The sequence below is a fragment of the Pelobates fuscus genome, chromosome 4 (genome assembly GCF_036172605.1).
Source record: "Pelobates fuscus isolate aPelFus1 chromosome 4, aPelFus1.pri, whole genome shotgun sequence".
In the NCBI taxonomy this organism is placed as follows: domain Eukaryota; kingdom Metazoa; phylum Chordata; class Amphibia; order Anura; family Pelobatidae; genus Pelobates; species Pelobates fuscus.
In genome coordinates this window covers 341784890-341798932 of record NC_086320.1, presented here as the reverse complement: position 1 = coordinate 341798932, position 14043 = coordinate 341784890, and the positions used below count along the sequence as shown (strand labels likewise).

The following is a 14043-nucleotide window of genomic DNA, read 5'->3' as shown; positions in this document are numbered from 1 at the left end:
AACACATTTTACTTACAGTTGTAAGGGTTGTAGCATTGACTTTTGAGATTATTTGTAGGTTGCACTCCATTTTAAAAAGCTTAATGCATTGCCATAATGGTCTTCATGTTAGATCTAAGAAAATCAACACTGTTAACCTTAACTGTGAACTGTAATAGTCTTTCGTACAGAGTGCATGTGGTACTGTAGTTTTGCCATCATATAATGTTCGCTAAGTGGTTTCTAAAGCCCATTAGCAGGTAAAGATTTGTTTTAAAATCACTGTCAGCCTTAAATGTAGCCCAGAAAATAAGTATAATTTGATGTTTTCTTTAATTGAATCCTAGGAAGCTTTATTTTAACATTTCCACTTAACACAGAGGAGTGTGGTTATTCTCCGACATTGTGTTTACATTTGAAAAATAGAACATGATTGGATTACCCATCATAAAATCCAGTACGTTAGATATGTAGCCATGCAAAGTTTTGGATAAGAGAAAGGAAATATGGATTTCCTTTTTTTTTTTTATTTTACTTTTTGGCTGGATAAAATAGATTAATAAATAATAAAATATGTAAGGAAGACAGACGGTTCTGAAAAGACAAACTTGTGTTAATGGTTTTGAGATTTTCTTTGAGAATGCAGAAGGGGTTGAGCACAGGGCTGTATTTAGTGGGAGGCGAACCATGCATTTGCCTTGGGCGGCACGTTCCAGGGGGCGGCAAAAAACATTGCCCCATTTGCCCAGCAGATGTATTTTTAGCCTCTTTTATGGGGGGCCCAAGAACTAGTCGGCTGGCCACCTTAGAGCTCCCAGAGGCATGAGGTTGCTCATATTCTAGCTGGGTGGCGAAGGAGTGCTGATCTGTGTGCTCTCCTTGCTCGCTCAGCAGTGATGCCGGGAGCCGGAATATGATGTCACTAAGGCCCCGCCATCACTAAAGGAGCAGAGAAGCGCAAGGAGATCACAGCTCCCTCGTCGCCTCTACTTTGCGTCTGCCTTCCTACCTTCCTGGACCCCAGGGACATCAGCCCCACCGGATCTCAGGGAAGGAATCCACTCCAGCTTTCCCAAAGGTAGGGAGGCTGGGTGGATTTAAATTAAAATTAAAAAAATAATAATTATAATTTGAGAGTGTGTGATAAAGAGAGTGTGGGTATGTTAGTACCAGTGGGTGTCTATCAGTGAATATGAATGTGTGCATCTGTGAGTGTGACTCTGTCAGTGAATGAGTCTGTCTGTCAGTGAGTGAATATGTGTCTGAAAAAAACCAAGAGTGTAATACACACACTAAAAAAGGGGAAATATTTCTTGCAGGGTGCTCCAGAAAGGGAGGTCCAATCCCTGAAGAGATCAAATGTCAGAAACAGAAATATCCAGGCACACCTGAGGTTTCTTCTAAAAGGCAGTCTTTTTTATTTGAAACAAGGAAGTGGAGACCATGTGTGTGTGTGTGTGCTTGGGGTGCTCTGTGATCTTTGAAGTGCAGTGTGTGTGTGTGTGAGGGGTGTAGTGTAATGTGTGGGGTATAGTGTGTGCATGTGTGGGGTGTGTGGGGTGTAGTGTGATGTTTGCGGTTTAGCGTGTGCATGTAAGATGTGCAGTGTGGTGTAGTGTGATGTTTGGAGTGCAGTGTGGTGTTTGGGGTGTAGTGTGATGTTCGGGGTGTATTGTGTGCATGTGAGGGGTGCAGTGGGTTGTTTGGGGTGTAGTGTGATGTTTGTGGTTTAGTGTGTGCATGTGAGATGTGCAGTGGGGTGTAGTGTGATGTTTGGGGTGTAGTGTGATGTTCGGGGTGTATTGTGTGCATGTGAGGGGTGCAGTGGGTTGTTTGGGGTGTAGTGTGATGTTTGGGGTTTAGTGTGTGCATGTGAGGGGTGCAGTGGGGTGTAGTGTGCTGATTGGGGTTTAGTGTGTGTATGTGATGGATACAGTGTGGTGTTTGGGGTGTAGTGTGTGCATGTGAGTAGTGCAGTGGGGTGTTTGGGATGTAGTGTTATATTTGGGGTGTAGGGTGTGCATGTGAGGGGTGTAGGGTGATGTTTGGGGTGTATTGTGTGCATGTGAGGGGTGTAGTGTGATGTTTGGTGTTTAGTGTGCATTTACCCAGTATGCCCGATGGCCAGTCCAGGCATGGCTGAAAGTAACAAAATTAAGTAGAATTTTACAATTTACCAACATTTACCCACCACTGTGACATGTTAAAAGAGCTAAACTGGCTGTCGCTGGAATCCCGACGCACTCTTAATCTTTCCAGCCTTGTGCATAAGAGCTTTTCTGGGAAGCTCTCACCCTAGCTGAGTAGAATGCTCTCCCCGGCTGTTCCCACCTCCTATAACCTCCGATCCAGTACTAGCACGATATTTAGCATACTGCAATACAAAAATAAAGTGGCTCGATCCTCCTTTTCCTACAGAGCACCGCAATTATGGAATTACCTCAGGGACGCAGTCAAATCTTCATTCAATCTAAAATCGATTAAGAGATCTATGGCAGTATACCTTAGCACAGAATACACCTGCCATGGTTGAATATATTTATTATCTGTTATGTTTTAAATATATATATATATGTGTGTGTGTTTGTGTGTATATATATATGTGTTTGTATTTTTTCTAATATTGTATCCTATTGTAACAATGCAATGTTTTGTGGACCCTGGACATACTTGAAAACTAGAGAAATTTCAATGTATCCATCCTGGTAACATATTTTATAAATGAATAAATAATTTACATTTCAAATAGATGAAAACATCACTTATGTTTACCTAATATTTTCCAAGATAACTGTGATTGATATTATAGCTAAATAAATATTAATGTAGCATTAAGACAGGAGAAAACTTCTCACGGAACATGAGTCTGTCCACCATGTAGTGGGAGTGGAATGCTCCTTCTGCTGAGAGATACATGGTCCTTCTCTTAGAAAGTTTTGAAAGTAAACACACTTGTGGGCCCACATTTTGTATAATTATTGTTAGATATGTATGCTTGGCTTGTAAATGTACTAGAATAGAATTAATATTAATAATAAATAGGCCTGCTGTAAAACCATGTCATATTAATTTTATAATAAGTTACTGAATCCACGGACTGTAGATAGCTATGTATTTTTTACTTACGCTCCGCTTAGATCTGTTCCTGGAACTGAAAAAAGTCACCATGCACACTTAATGTCATTTCTAATTGTGTTTTGGTGTGTTTTTTTTGTTTTTTTTTTGTTACCCCAGTTTCTAGCTATGTTTTAGTGTTCTGTGGCTGACACGTTCGTTACATTGTAATTTTACTCCGAGAATGGTTACTTTTCCCTTTGTCTCGTTCATTGTCTTTTTAGTGATGTTTGTAGCTCTCCTGTTAAATGTACATTTTCATATTAATGTAAAAAGTCAATGGCCTTCTGAAAACAAATTGTATTCATTACAGAAGCTATGCCATGCACAATGGTAACGCAATTATTGTTTATGTCTCCGCGGCTGTAATCCATTGTCATCTGGAAAAAAAATCAGAATTTTAGCTGGAATAGAATCCTGCTCTTTCTTTTCTTTAATGAAATATTTGACAAAATAAACAAATAAGAGAGGGTTAGACAGCACTCTAATTTAATATTTGGACATGGAAGGGAAATAACTCCTTGCAGATTTATTAATCTAAAATGACACGCTGTGTCTGAAATGTGCAGAACCCAGAGTACTAATAGTTTATCTTTGAAAAGGCTTTATACAGTAAAGATTAGCTTTCATAGTTCACATAAATTAATGATGACTTGGGAAATTGTCTTCAAAGGAAGCAATTAATGTTTGCATACAGTCATTGTTAATTTATATATTGGTATTAAAAACGTAATATGGATAGAATTCATCATAGTTTTATACCTCTTTACCTGCTGACGGCTTTTATATCTCACCATTACATAATCATAAAGTTGGTGTAATTTGAGTTTCGTAAACATGTCTAAAAACACAAGAAAAATGTCAGTGCAACGGGTGACTTTGATATCCGATGTTTCAATAATAAATGAAAAATATGGCTTGATGGAGCCATTGAATAAGAAAGCGGCTGTCATCGAGGTAGTCTAAATAATAATTTTAGAGCCTTTTTCAAAATAGAAAGTAGAATCCCCTTGAAATTCATTATTTGATATGTGCATCTGTGATCCTCTAAGATTCCATGAATCCTTAGATATATTCTTTCCCCTCCTGTTATCATGGTTAATGAGGTCACCAGTGAGACCTTAGCTCACCTTACAATGACATTTTGACTTTGGGGTGACCGGCAGCATAAATTTAACCCAGGTAAATAAGCATCTGTCAGATACTGTAACACATAACGTGGGAGCTGCTGATCCTTTGAGATTTAAAATGTCTAAAAATTTTCTTTGTAGTGAAGAATGTATAAAAAAGGGAGAGTTTACGTGTGAAAAAATACAATTTTCATGACATTCCACATTTTGCAGAATCCAATTGTAACGATTCTTACCTTTGTTTTTTAGGTTGCCTCGGAAATTTTGGAGGTCCTGCTTGAAGAGGATGATGAAGTAATCCAGGTAAGGACTTTATATATTTATTCTACATTTTCAATGTTGTAGAATATAGACAAGAGTATTATGTCGTTTGAGTGTTTTCTCACCGAGCTTAAAGAGGCACTGTCATGCCGAACTTACCTTTCCTCAATCTCTTCCTCTTCTCCGCCTCTCTCAGGATCTGTTATTCTTTTCTTCCATTCTTCTTTAGTTTTCTTTAAAATTATAAGACAAAGTAGGGACTCTTTGCCTTATGGAGGATTCCTCCGCTTGACCAGCTCTGACCAGCGGAGGAGCAAAGTGTGCTTCATTTCCGCTGGTCAGAGCAATTTTCCCATGATCCCTAGCTTTCCTCCCAGTTCCCACAATACTTCCTGTCAGTATTGCCGAAAGTCCTGTCACTTAGACAGAACGCCGGAAAAACTGCCGAATTGCATCCTAACAGAATGAGAAGAGTTTCTCCATTGGTGTTAGGATGCAATTCGGTACTTTGATCGTATCGGAATTTCATTCTAATGAATGAAACTCCGATCCTATTCATTGCTGTGGCTGCATCTTGCAGCCGCTTAGTAGATAACTCCCTAATTCCCACGGTATCAGGGAGCTATCTACTAAAAGGCTGAAAGACCTGAATTGGTCTTGAAGCCAAATGTACTAATACTAAGTAAAGATTACTTAGTATTAGTAAATAATATGCCCCTACTCGCTATACCGCGAGTAGGGGCATGTCTAGTAAGCAGTGAGCAGCCTGTGGCTGCTCACTGTAAAAAAAAAACACCTAATAACCCCCCCCCCCCTGCGCGGGGGTTAAAGATGGGGGGACCTACTGTCCTCCCCCTGGCCCCCACCCCTGCGCGGTGGGTGGGGGCCCTAATAAAATAATAAGGGGGGGGACCTACTGTCCTCCCCCCTGGCCTCCACCCCTGCGCTGTGGGTGGGGGCCCTAATAAAATAATAAGGGGGGGGACCTACTGTCCTCCCCCCCTGGCCCCCACCCCTGCGCTGTGGGTGGGGGCCCTAATAAAATAATAAGGGGGGGGACCTACTGTCCTCCCCCCCTGGCCCCCACCCCTGCGCTGTGGGTGGGGGCCCTAATAAAATAATAAGGGGGGGGACCTACTGTCCTCCCCCCCTAGCCCCCACCCCTGCGCGGTGGGTGGGGGCCCTAGTAAAATAATAAGGGGGGGGACCTACTGTCCTCCCCCCCTGGCCCCCACCCCTGCGCTGTGGGTGGGGCCCCTAATAAAATAATAAGGGGGGGACCTACTGTCCTCCCCCCCTGGCCCCCACCCCTGAGCGGTGGGTGGGGGCCCTAAATGAACCCCCCCCCATTAAGGTGACTAGGGGTCCCAAGCCCCTAGTCACCCCCCCCACCCAAAACATTCTATCCCCTACCTACCCCCCTCACCCTAAAAATAGTGAGGGGGGAATAAAATAACTAACCTGTAAAAAAAAAAAATTAAACTTACCATTTGACGTCTTCTTTTTTCTAAATTCTTCTTTCTTCAGCCCCCAAAAAAGCCAAATAAAAATCCATCATACCCGTCGCACTTTAAAAAAAAACAAAAAAAAACCGAGCGCAAAAAAAAATTAACCCATGTTCACCCATGGAGGGCACGCCGCGTACTGAGCTCCGCAGGGCGGATCAAGGCTTATATAGCCTTGCCCCGCCCTGCAATTAGGCTTAGAACACACTGATTGGTTGGTTTAAGCCAATCAGAGTGCTCTGTGTCATTTTACACAGCGTGGGAAAATTCAAAAGAACTTTCCCACGCTGTGTAAAATGACAGATCACTGTGATTGGATGTTTTTCAAGCCATCCAATCACAGTGCTCTGTGTCATTTTACAAGCGTGTGAAAATTCCAAAGAACTTTCCCACGCTTGTAAAATGACACAGAGCACTGTGATAGGATGGATTTCAAGCCATCCAATCACAGTGCTCTGTGTCATTTTACAAGCGTGGGAAAATTCCAAAGAACTTTCCCAAGCTTGTAAAATTACACAGAGCACTGTGATTGGATGGCTTGAAAACCATTCTATCAGAGTGCTCTGTGTCATTTTACAAGCGTGGGAAAATTCCAAAGAACTTTCCCACGCTTGTAAAATGACACAGAGCACTGTGATAGGATGGTTTTCAAGCCATCCAATCACAGTGCTCTGTGTCATTTTACAAGCGTGGGAAAATTCCAAAGAACTTTCCCAAGCTTGTAAAATTACACAGAGCACTGTGATTGGATGGCTTGAAAACCATCCTATCACAGTGCTCTGTGTCATTTTACAAGCGTGGGAAAGTTCTTTGGAATTTTCCCACGCTTGTAAAATGACACAGAGCACTCTGATTGGCTTAAACCAACCAATCAGTGTGTTCTAAGCCTAATTGCAGGGCGGGGCAAGGCTATATAAGCCTTGACCCGCCCTGCGGAGCTCAGTACGCGGCGTGCCCTCCATGGGTGAACATGGATTAATTTTTTTTTTTTTTTTTTTTTTTTTAAAGTGCGACGGGTATGATGGATTTTTATTTGGCCTTTTTGGGGGCTGAAGAAAGAAGAATTTAGAAAAAAGAAGACGTCAAATGGTAAGTTTAATTATTTTTTTTACAGGTTAGTTATTTTATTCCCCCCTCACTATTTTTAGGGTGAGGGGGGTAGGTAGGGGTTAGAATGTTTTGGGGTGGGGGGGGGTGACTAGGGGCTTGGGACCCCTAGTCACCTTGATGGGGGGGGGTTCATTTAGGGCCCCCACCCACCGCTCAGGGGTGGGGGCCAGGGGGGAGGACAGTAGGTCCCCCCCTTATTGTTTTATTAGGGCCCCCACCCACCGCGCAGGGGTGGGGGCCAGGGGGGAGGACAGTAGGTCCCCCCCCTATCTTTATTTAGGGCCCCCACCCACCGCTCAGGGGTGGGGGCCAGGGGGGAGGACAGTAGGTCCCCCCCCTTATTATTTTATTAGGGCCCCCACCCACCGCGCAGGGGTGGGGGCCAGGGGGGAGAACAGTAGGTCCCCCCCCTATCTTTATTTAGGGCCCCCACCCACCAAGCAGGGGTGGGGGCCAGGGGGGAGGACAGTAGGTCCCCCCCCCCCTAACTTTATTTAGGGCCCCCACCCAGCGCTCAGGGGTGGGGGCCAGGGGGGAGGACAGTAGGTCCCCCCCCCTTTTATTATTTTATTAGGGCCCCCACCCACCGCGCAGGGGTGGGGGCCAGGGGGGGGAGGACAGTAGGTCCCCCCCCCTTATTATTTTATTAGGGCCCCCACCCACCGCGCAGGGGTGGGGGCCGGGGGGGGGAGGACAGTAGGTCCCCCCCCCTTATTGTTTTATTAGGGCCCCCACCCACCACGCAGGAGTGGGGGCCGGGGGAGGACAGTAGGTCCCCCCCTTATTGTTTTATTAGGGCCCCCACCCACCGCGCAGGGGTGGGGGCCGGGGGGGAGGACAGTAGGTCCCCCCCCTTATTATTTTATTAGTGCCCCCACCCACCGCGCAGGGGTGGGGGCCAGGGGGGAGGACAGTAGGTCCCCCCTCCCTTATTACCATTTATGTTTTTACAGTGAGCAGCCACAGGCTGCTCACTGTTTAGTGGACATGCCCCTACTCGCGGTATAGCGAGTAGGGGCATTGGGGAGATTTTAATCTCCCTTGTGCTATTATGGGGGTCATATTGACCCCCATAGAGTGAGGGGGGGGACCTGGGGGGCTTATGAAGTGGTGGGGAGCACAGCTCCCCACCGCTTCTGTCTTTACATATTACAAGGAGGGAGCTGCACGTCGGTAGCTCCCTCCTTGTAATAAACTGATCGAACAAACGAACACTGATACTCAGTGTTAGTTTGTTCGTCTGATTTTTTCTATTCATTCATTCGTCTGTCTGATGAATGAATGAATAGGTGAAATTCCCGTTCGCATGTCCAGGTGTTTCACTGGGCATGTGCGGGAATCTCACAGTCTGTCTAATGTGGGTAGATGACGTGTCCCATAGGGACTTCACCTACCCACACAAAGATGGCGGCGCCCTGAATAAAGATCGGGGCAGAAGATACAGATTTAAAAAGAGGTAATGTGGGGGGCATAGGGGCATTTGGGGGTGACTAGGGGGTCAATTGGATGTAGTGGAGGCGGGAGGGGGGTTAAAAAAAAAACGGGATTCGGCATGACAGTGCCGCTTTAAGAAACAATTAAAGAAAAAACATTATTTTTTTTATCATTACTGGAAATATAAAACTAAATGTGATGTAGTCTTGTCATTTGTTTTTTTTAATGAATGCATGTAAATAACTGTTTTCAGTAAATTGCCTGACTTACCAATGCTCTGTGGGGGTGGCCATCTTTAGCCCTCTTTTGTTGGAAATGCCATTTTTTTAACAAAATTCTTTATTTATTGTGCGTAAAATAAAACATGGTAGCAAACAATGCCACGACAGCTTGTGTCTGCTGATTTATCAACAATAAAACATAGGTGACATCTGTGGACAATACACATTTTTATATTTATAATAGGTTAAGCAGTTGTGTTGGGCAGCTCTGTTCCCCTATGTGGGTGTGCCGTCTCTGTTATGGTCCTTGTGGATGATGACCACTTAGGGTATCACCCCCTGCCTGACAAGTGTGTAAGTGAGCATAGGTGTAAGGTCCCCTGTGAGCTGTGGGGGAGATTTCTGTATAAGTGACAGTCTGGTTCAGGTCTCGTAGTGTGAAGGCTTCTTGCTGTGTGCGAGTGACTCACGTTGTTGGCGTGAATGAGTGTCAAAGTGTGTGTGTTAGTGCCTTCTAGCTGTCGGCAGAGCCCTGTCAGATGGAGGTTGGCGTCAGTTAGTAGAGTGGGTTAAGTGATATATACAGCCAACCTAATTTGTAACTAAAACTTAAAATAAAACAAAAAGAACTTTAGTAAAAAGTATTGCAGTCCTAAGTTGTGCCGGCTTTTGTCTACATGGGCAACGGAGCAGGTTGTCCCCCTGCGCTGAGTGTCTTCTGACGTTTCAGGTGGCGCCTGTGGTAGGCGATGGTCTCTGGGGCTCCCTCGGGGTGAACTCTCGTACCGTAGCAGGGTTTAGCCAGGACAGTCCTGTTCCATTCGGTGGTACCGCTTGTAGTATACCCGCTGACATCAGGAGGGATTTCAGTTCTTCATAGCTTTGTGCCTTGTGGGTTGTCCCGTCGTAGGTAAAGGACACAGCTCGCGGTGCTCCCAGTGGCAGGGAGTCTCTCTGGCTCAGAGGTGCTGTAGGAGCGGCTGCAAGGATTTCCGCCAGGTAAGTGTACTCTTGGTGAGGTCTGGGAAGAGTTTTAATTCTGTGCCCTCGAACAGAAAGGGAGTTTTCCCCTTTATCGCGGCCAGGAGGGAAGCTTTGTCTGTTAGTGACTGGAACCTCAGAATTAGGTCCGCCGGCGCAGTAGCAGGGGCCCGTGCTGGCTTTGGTATTCGGAAGAGCCCATCTAACTTCAAAGCTTTAACCCGTTTTGAAGGTAGCAGGAACCCGAGGAGGCGCCTAATATAGTGGGGTAGTTCGGTGAGGGTGGCAGTCTCCGGTATCCCCTGAATTTTTACGTTATATCGTCGTCTTTGGTCCTCTAGGGCATCCAGCCTGTCTGTAGTGGTATTTTGCCGTGCCTCCAGGTCCATTACTCTTTGTTCCACTTTGGTGAGTCTGGTATCCTGGGTACTCGAGCAGGCCTCTAGTTTGCTAATTTTAGCCGTGGCGCCCTCTATGGCCTCTTTGAAGTAGGCCAAATCTGCCGCCAGATCCTTGCGGAGCTCCGCCAGCATTTGTTTAATTTGGTTTGCAGTGACCGGATCCCCGGTCGACTTGGCTTCCTCATTGCGGTCTGGTGTGGGTCTGGAAGAGGCCCCTTCCATTAGATCCGCAGTGAAGTCCTCCAATGAATACGAGGTGAGGTCGTCTGCCAGCGCCATTTTGGACCATGCGGCCTGGTGCGTGGTCCGCAGCATATCTCCAATATCCCTGCCATGGGAGCCTTTGTCTGCTTTGACCCATAGTCTACTCGGTGCTGGTTATGCTGTATGCGGGTCCTTCTGGGTTCAGATTCCCCCATATAAAGTGTAGTCTGATTATGTTTGAGCCGGAGCTCCAGGATATGCGACTGCTCCGTTGCGCTGCTAGCTCCGCCCCCCGGAAATGCCATTTTATGTGCTAAGACTATGCATAATTTGAAGGTCTCAAACTGTTTTGGACATCTCAAAAGGCACACTGGGTAAAGAAAACTATGCCACGGTCAGCAAAATGTGAAGCAAGACAAAACTGTATTGGCAGTCAGGACACAGAAACATAGAACTGCATCACAGGGGAGTCAATACAGAAACCGAACATGTTTCGGACTCCGCAGTTCTTGCTCATAGGAAAACCAATAGATGTTTCAAAGAAGTATAAAATATATTCAAAATATAAGAGAGAGTCAGCTTTAGAATCTATTCAAAAACATCATATTATATTTAATTCATGTACTTCATTGACCATTTCCAACTGAAAAAGGCAAAAAAATAAAAAATAAATGTTAATATAGGTATTTATTTTTATAATAAACTTTTTTTAAAAATGTGATTCCACTACGCTATCAGTATAACATGCAACCACCCACTCAAAAAAATGTAACCCCATGGGGTGGAGGGAGTATAGGCTGAAAAAGGAGGAAAAATAAAAATCTCTCTGATAAATTGTGTAATATTCCCATTTACTAGTTTGCCATTGTTCCAAGTTATCATTCAGTCAGATTGATATTATGTCTTGGCGATTCAATGTTGATTATAATAACATAAAACATTGCCTTTAGAAAAAAAAATGTGTCTACTCCGTTTCTAGCAGTTATTGAAGGAAAGCAGATACCATGTTTAATTATTTAAAATAAAAGATTATGTTACTGATTGGTATTATTGTGTGGTATATATATAAATAAGTAAATGACTCTATCACCTAGCTTAATTCCACTTTATGGGCACAGCCATCTTAAAGCCTATTTGGTTGGATGCACAGCTCATTATTCCAAAAAACATGGTGGCTAAGAGTTAGTGGAAGTTCATGGATCCTGAAATCATGAGCAAGCATAGGAGATCCTAAAAATGCAATCTGGTATAGTTTCAGACCTTAGTTCTTAACAGACAAATGGTAATTCTGACAAAAGACGAATTAAAGGACCACTATAGTGCCAGGAAAACAAACTCGTTTTCCTGGCACTATGTAGTCCTTAGGTCCCCCCCACCCTAATGGCCCCCTCCCACTGGGTTGAAGGGGTTAAAACCCCTTCAGCCACTTACCTTTCTCCAGCGCCGGGCTGCCTCGGCGCTGGGGAACTCTCCTTGACGTCAGTGCCAAATGCGCATTCAAACCACCCATAGGAAAGCATTACTCAATGCTTTCCTATGGACGTCAGCGTCTTCTCACTGTGATTTTCACAGTGAGAATCGCGGAAGCGGCCTCTAGTGGCTGTCAGTGAGACAGCCACTAGAGGCTGGATTAACCCTCAGTGTAAGCATAGCAGTTTCTCTGAAACTGCTATGTTTTCAGCTGCAGGGTTAAAACTAGAGGGACCTGGCACCCAGACCACTTCATTGAGCTGAAGGGGTTTGGGTGCCTATAGTGGTCCGTTAAGATGGCTGCTCGCATGGAGCATGGGTAAATAATGAGATGCACTACAAGTTATACATATATATAGTTAAAGAAAGGTGCATTTACAGGTCTTTGTAGATAGTTGTAGTTCCTTTATTGTGTAGTATGATAAACCAAAAATCTGTGGACGTCTAAGTCCAACATAGCACATTTTTCAAGGAATTACAACTATCTACAGCAAGCTTTTCAAACTCAAAGACGGGCTTAATAAATAAGGTTTACGTTTACGTGGGCTGCAAAAAATAAATAAATTCAGTTTTCATAGAAACATAGATTGATTTAGAAAAATACAGTGTGAAATGTCACCTAACTGACACTGGACGTTCTCACTCTCGTATGGCAAAGTAAACAAAAGAGCAAATTGTTTTTAAGGAGATGTGCATTTGCATATAACCAATGTTTCAGTCCAACTACCTTGACATATTAAGGAAAGTTTGTTATTGGGACTGAGATGGTGAATGTATGCTGCTGCACAGCTGTAAAAAACAAATTACATTATCTTGTTGATTTTGAAGTCATATGAGTGTGTTCCTCACTTTGACTGAGATCATTAAACTTGATGATCTCAGCAAATCCCATAGAAAAGCATTGGGAGGCTTTTTTGCATGTGTGGCAAAAAGCTGCGTGGCCAATCAGCATCTCCATAGGGAGTGTTCAGTGCCTTCTTGCAGACCCAAACTAATGCACTGCCCCCTCTCCCCATTCTAATACACTGCCCACAAATCCAATACATGTCCTCAAATCCAATCTAATACACTGCCCCTTGATCTAATACACTGCCCCTCCTCCCTCCACTCTAATGGAGTACACTGCCCTCCCTCCCCCAATTTAATACACTGCCCCTTCCCTCCCCTAATTTAATATACTGCCCCCACTTTCACCACTCTTAATTGAATGCACTGCCCTCCCTCCAATTTAATACACTGCCCCCTCCCTCCCCCAATTTAATACACTGCCCCCTTTCCTCCCCAAATTAATACTCTGCCTCCCCACCACCCCCCTTCACCACTCTAATACACAGCCCCACTCTCTCCCCCATTTTAATACACTGCCCCCTTCCATCCCTCAAATATAAATATATATATATATATATATATATATATATATATATAAAATAATGTTTCAAAACATACAAGTTCTAATGTTTTTCATAAAATTAAATCGTTTTAAAACTTTATCAAAAAATATAAAATAATTTGGAAAGCTTAGCCAACAACAATAAATAAATTTAGGCCATATTTAGAACTATTACTGTTTTTATATTTTATTCCTACTGATACCAGAGATGCCAGATGTTTAAAAAAAAATAAACTGATTAATTTGGATTATATTGTCTCATAAACTATATATAAACATAGAATGTGACGGCAGAGAAGAACCATTCGGCCCATCTAGTCTGCCCATTTTTTTTTTTTAAATACCGTATATACTCGAGTATAAGCCGACCAGAATATAAACCGAGGCCCCTAATTTTACCCAAAAAAACTGGGAAAACGTATTGACTCGAGTATAAGACTAGGGTGGGAAATGCAGCAGCTACTGGTAAATTTCTAAATAAAATTAGATCCTAAAAAAAATATATTGATTGAATATTTATTTACAGTGTGTATATAATGAATGCAGTGTGAGTATATGAATGCAGTGTGTGTATGAGTGCAGCGTGTGTGTGTATGAGTGCAGCGTGTGTGTGTATGAGTGCAGCGTGTGTGTGTATGAGTGCAGCGTGTGTGTATGAGTGCAGCGTGTATGAGTGCAGTGTGTGTGTGTGTATGAGTGGTGTGTGTGTGTGTGTTGCAGAGCCCTGGTGGGGGGTGGGCAATTTTTTTCCATTTATTTTTTATTATTTTAATTTTTTTATTATTATTATTTATTATTATTTTATTTAATTTAATTATTATTATTTTTTATTAATATGTATTA

The 14043-nt window shown here is 43.5% G+C and overlaps 1 protein-coding gene across 1 annotated transcript in view; it reads left to right on the top strand.

Moving 5' to 3' along the window:
- LOC134609082 (uncharacterized) overlaps nucleotides 1–14043 on the top strand; it is a 414098-nt gene that overhangs the window by 301789 nt on the left and 98266 nt on the right. Inside the window, exon 9 of the mRNA XM_063452473.1 lies at nucleotides 4473–4526. Within this exon, the coding sequence (XP_063308543.1) occupies nucleotides 4473–4526 (54 nt within the window). The remainder of the gene's footprint in view (nucleotides 1–4472; nucleotides 4527–14043) is intronic.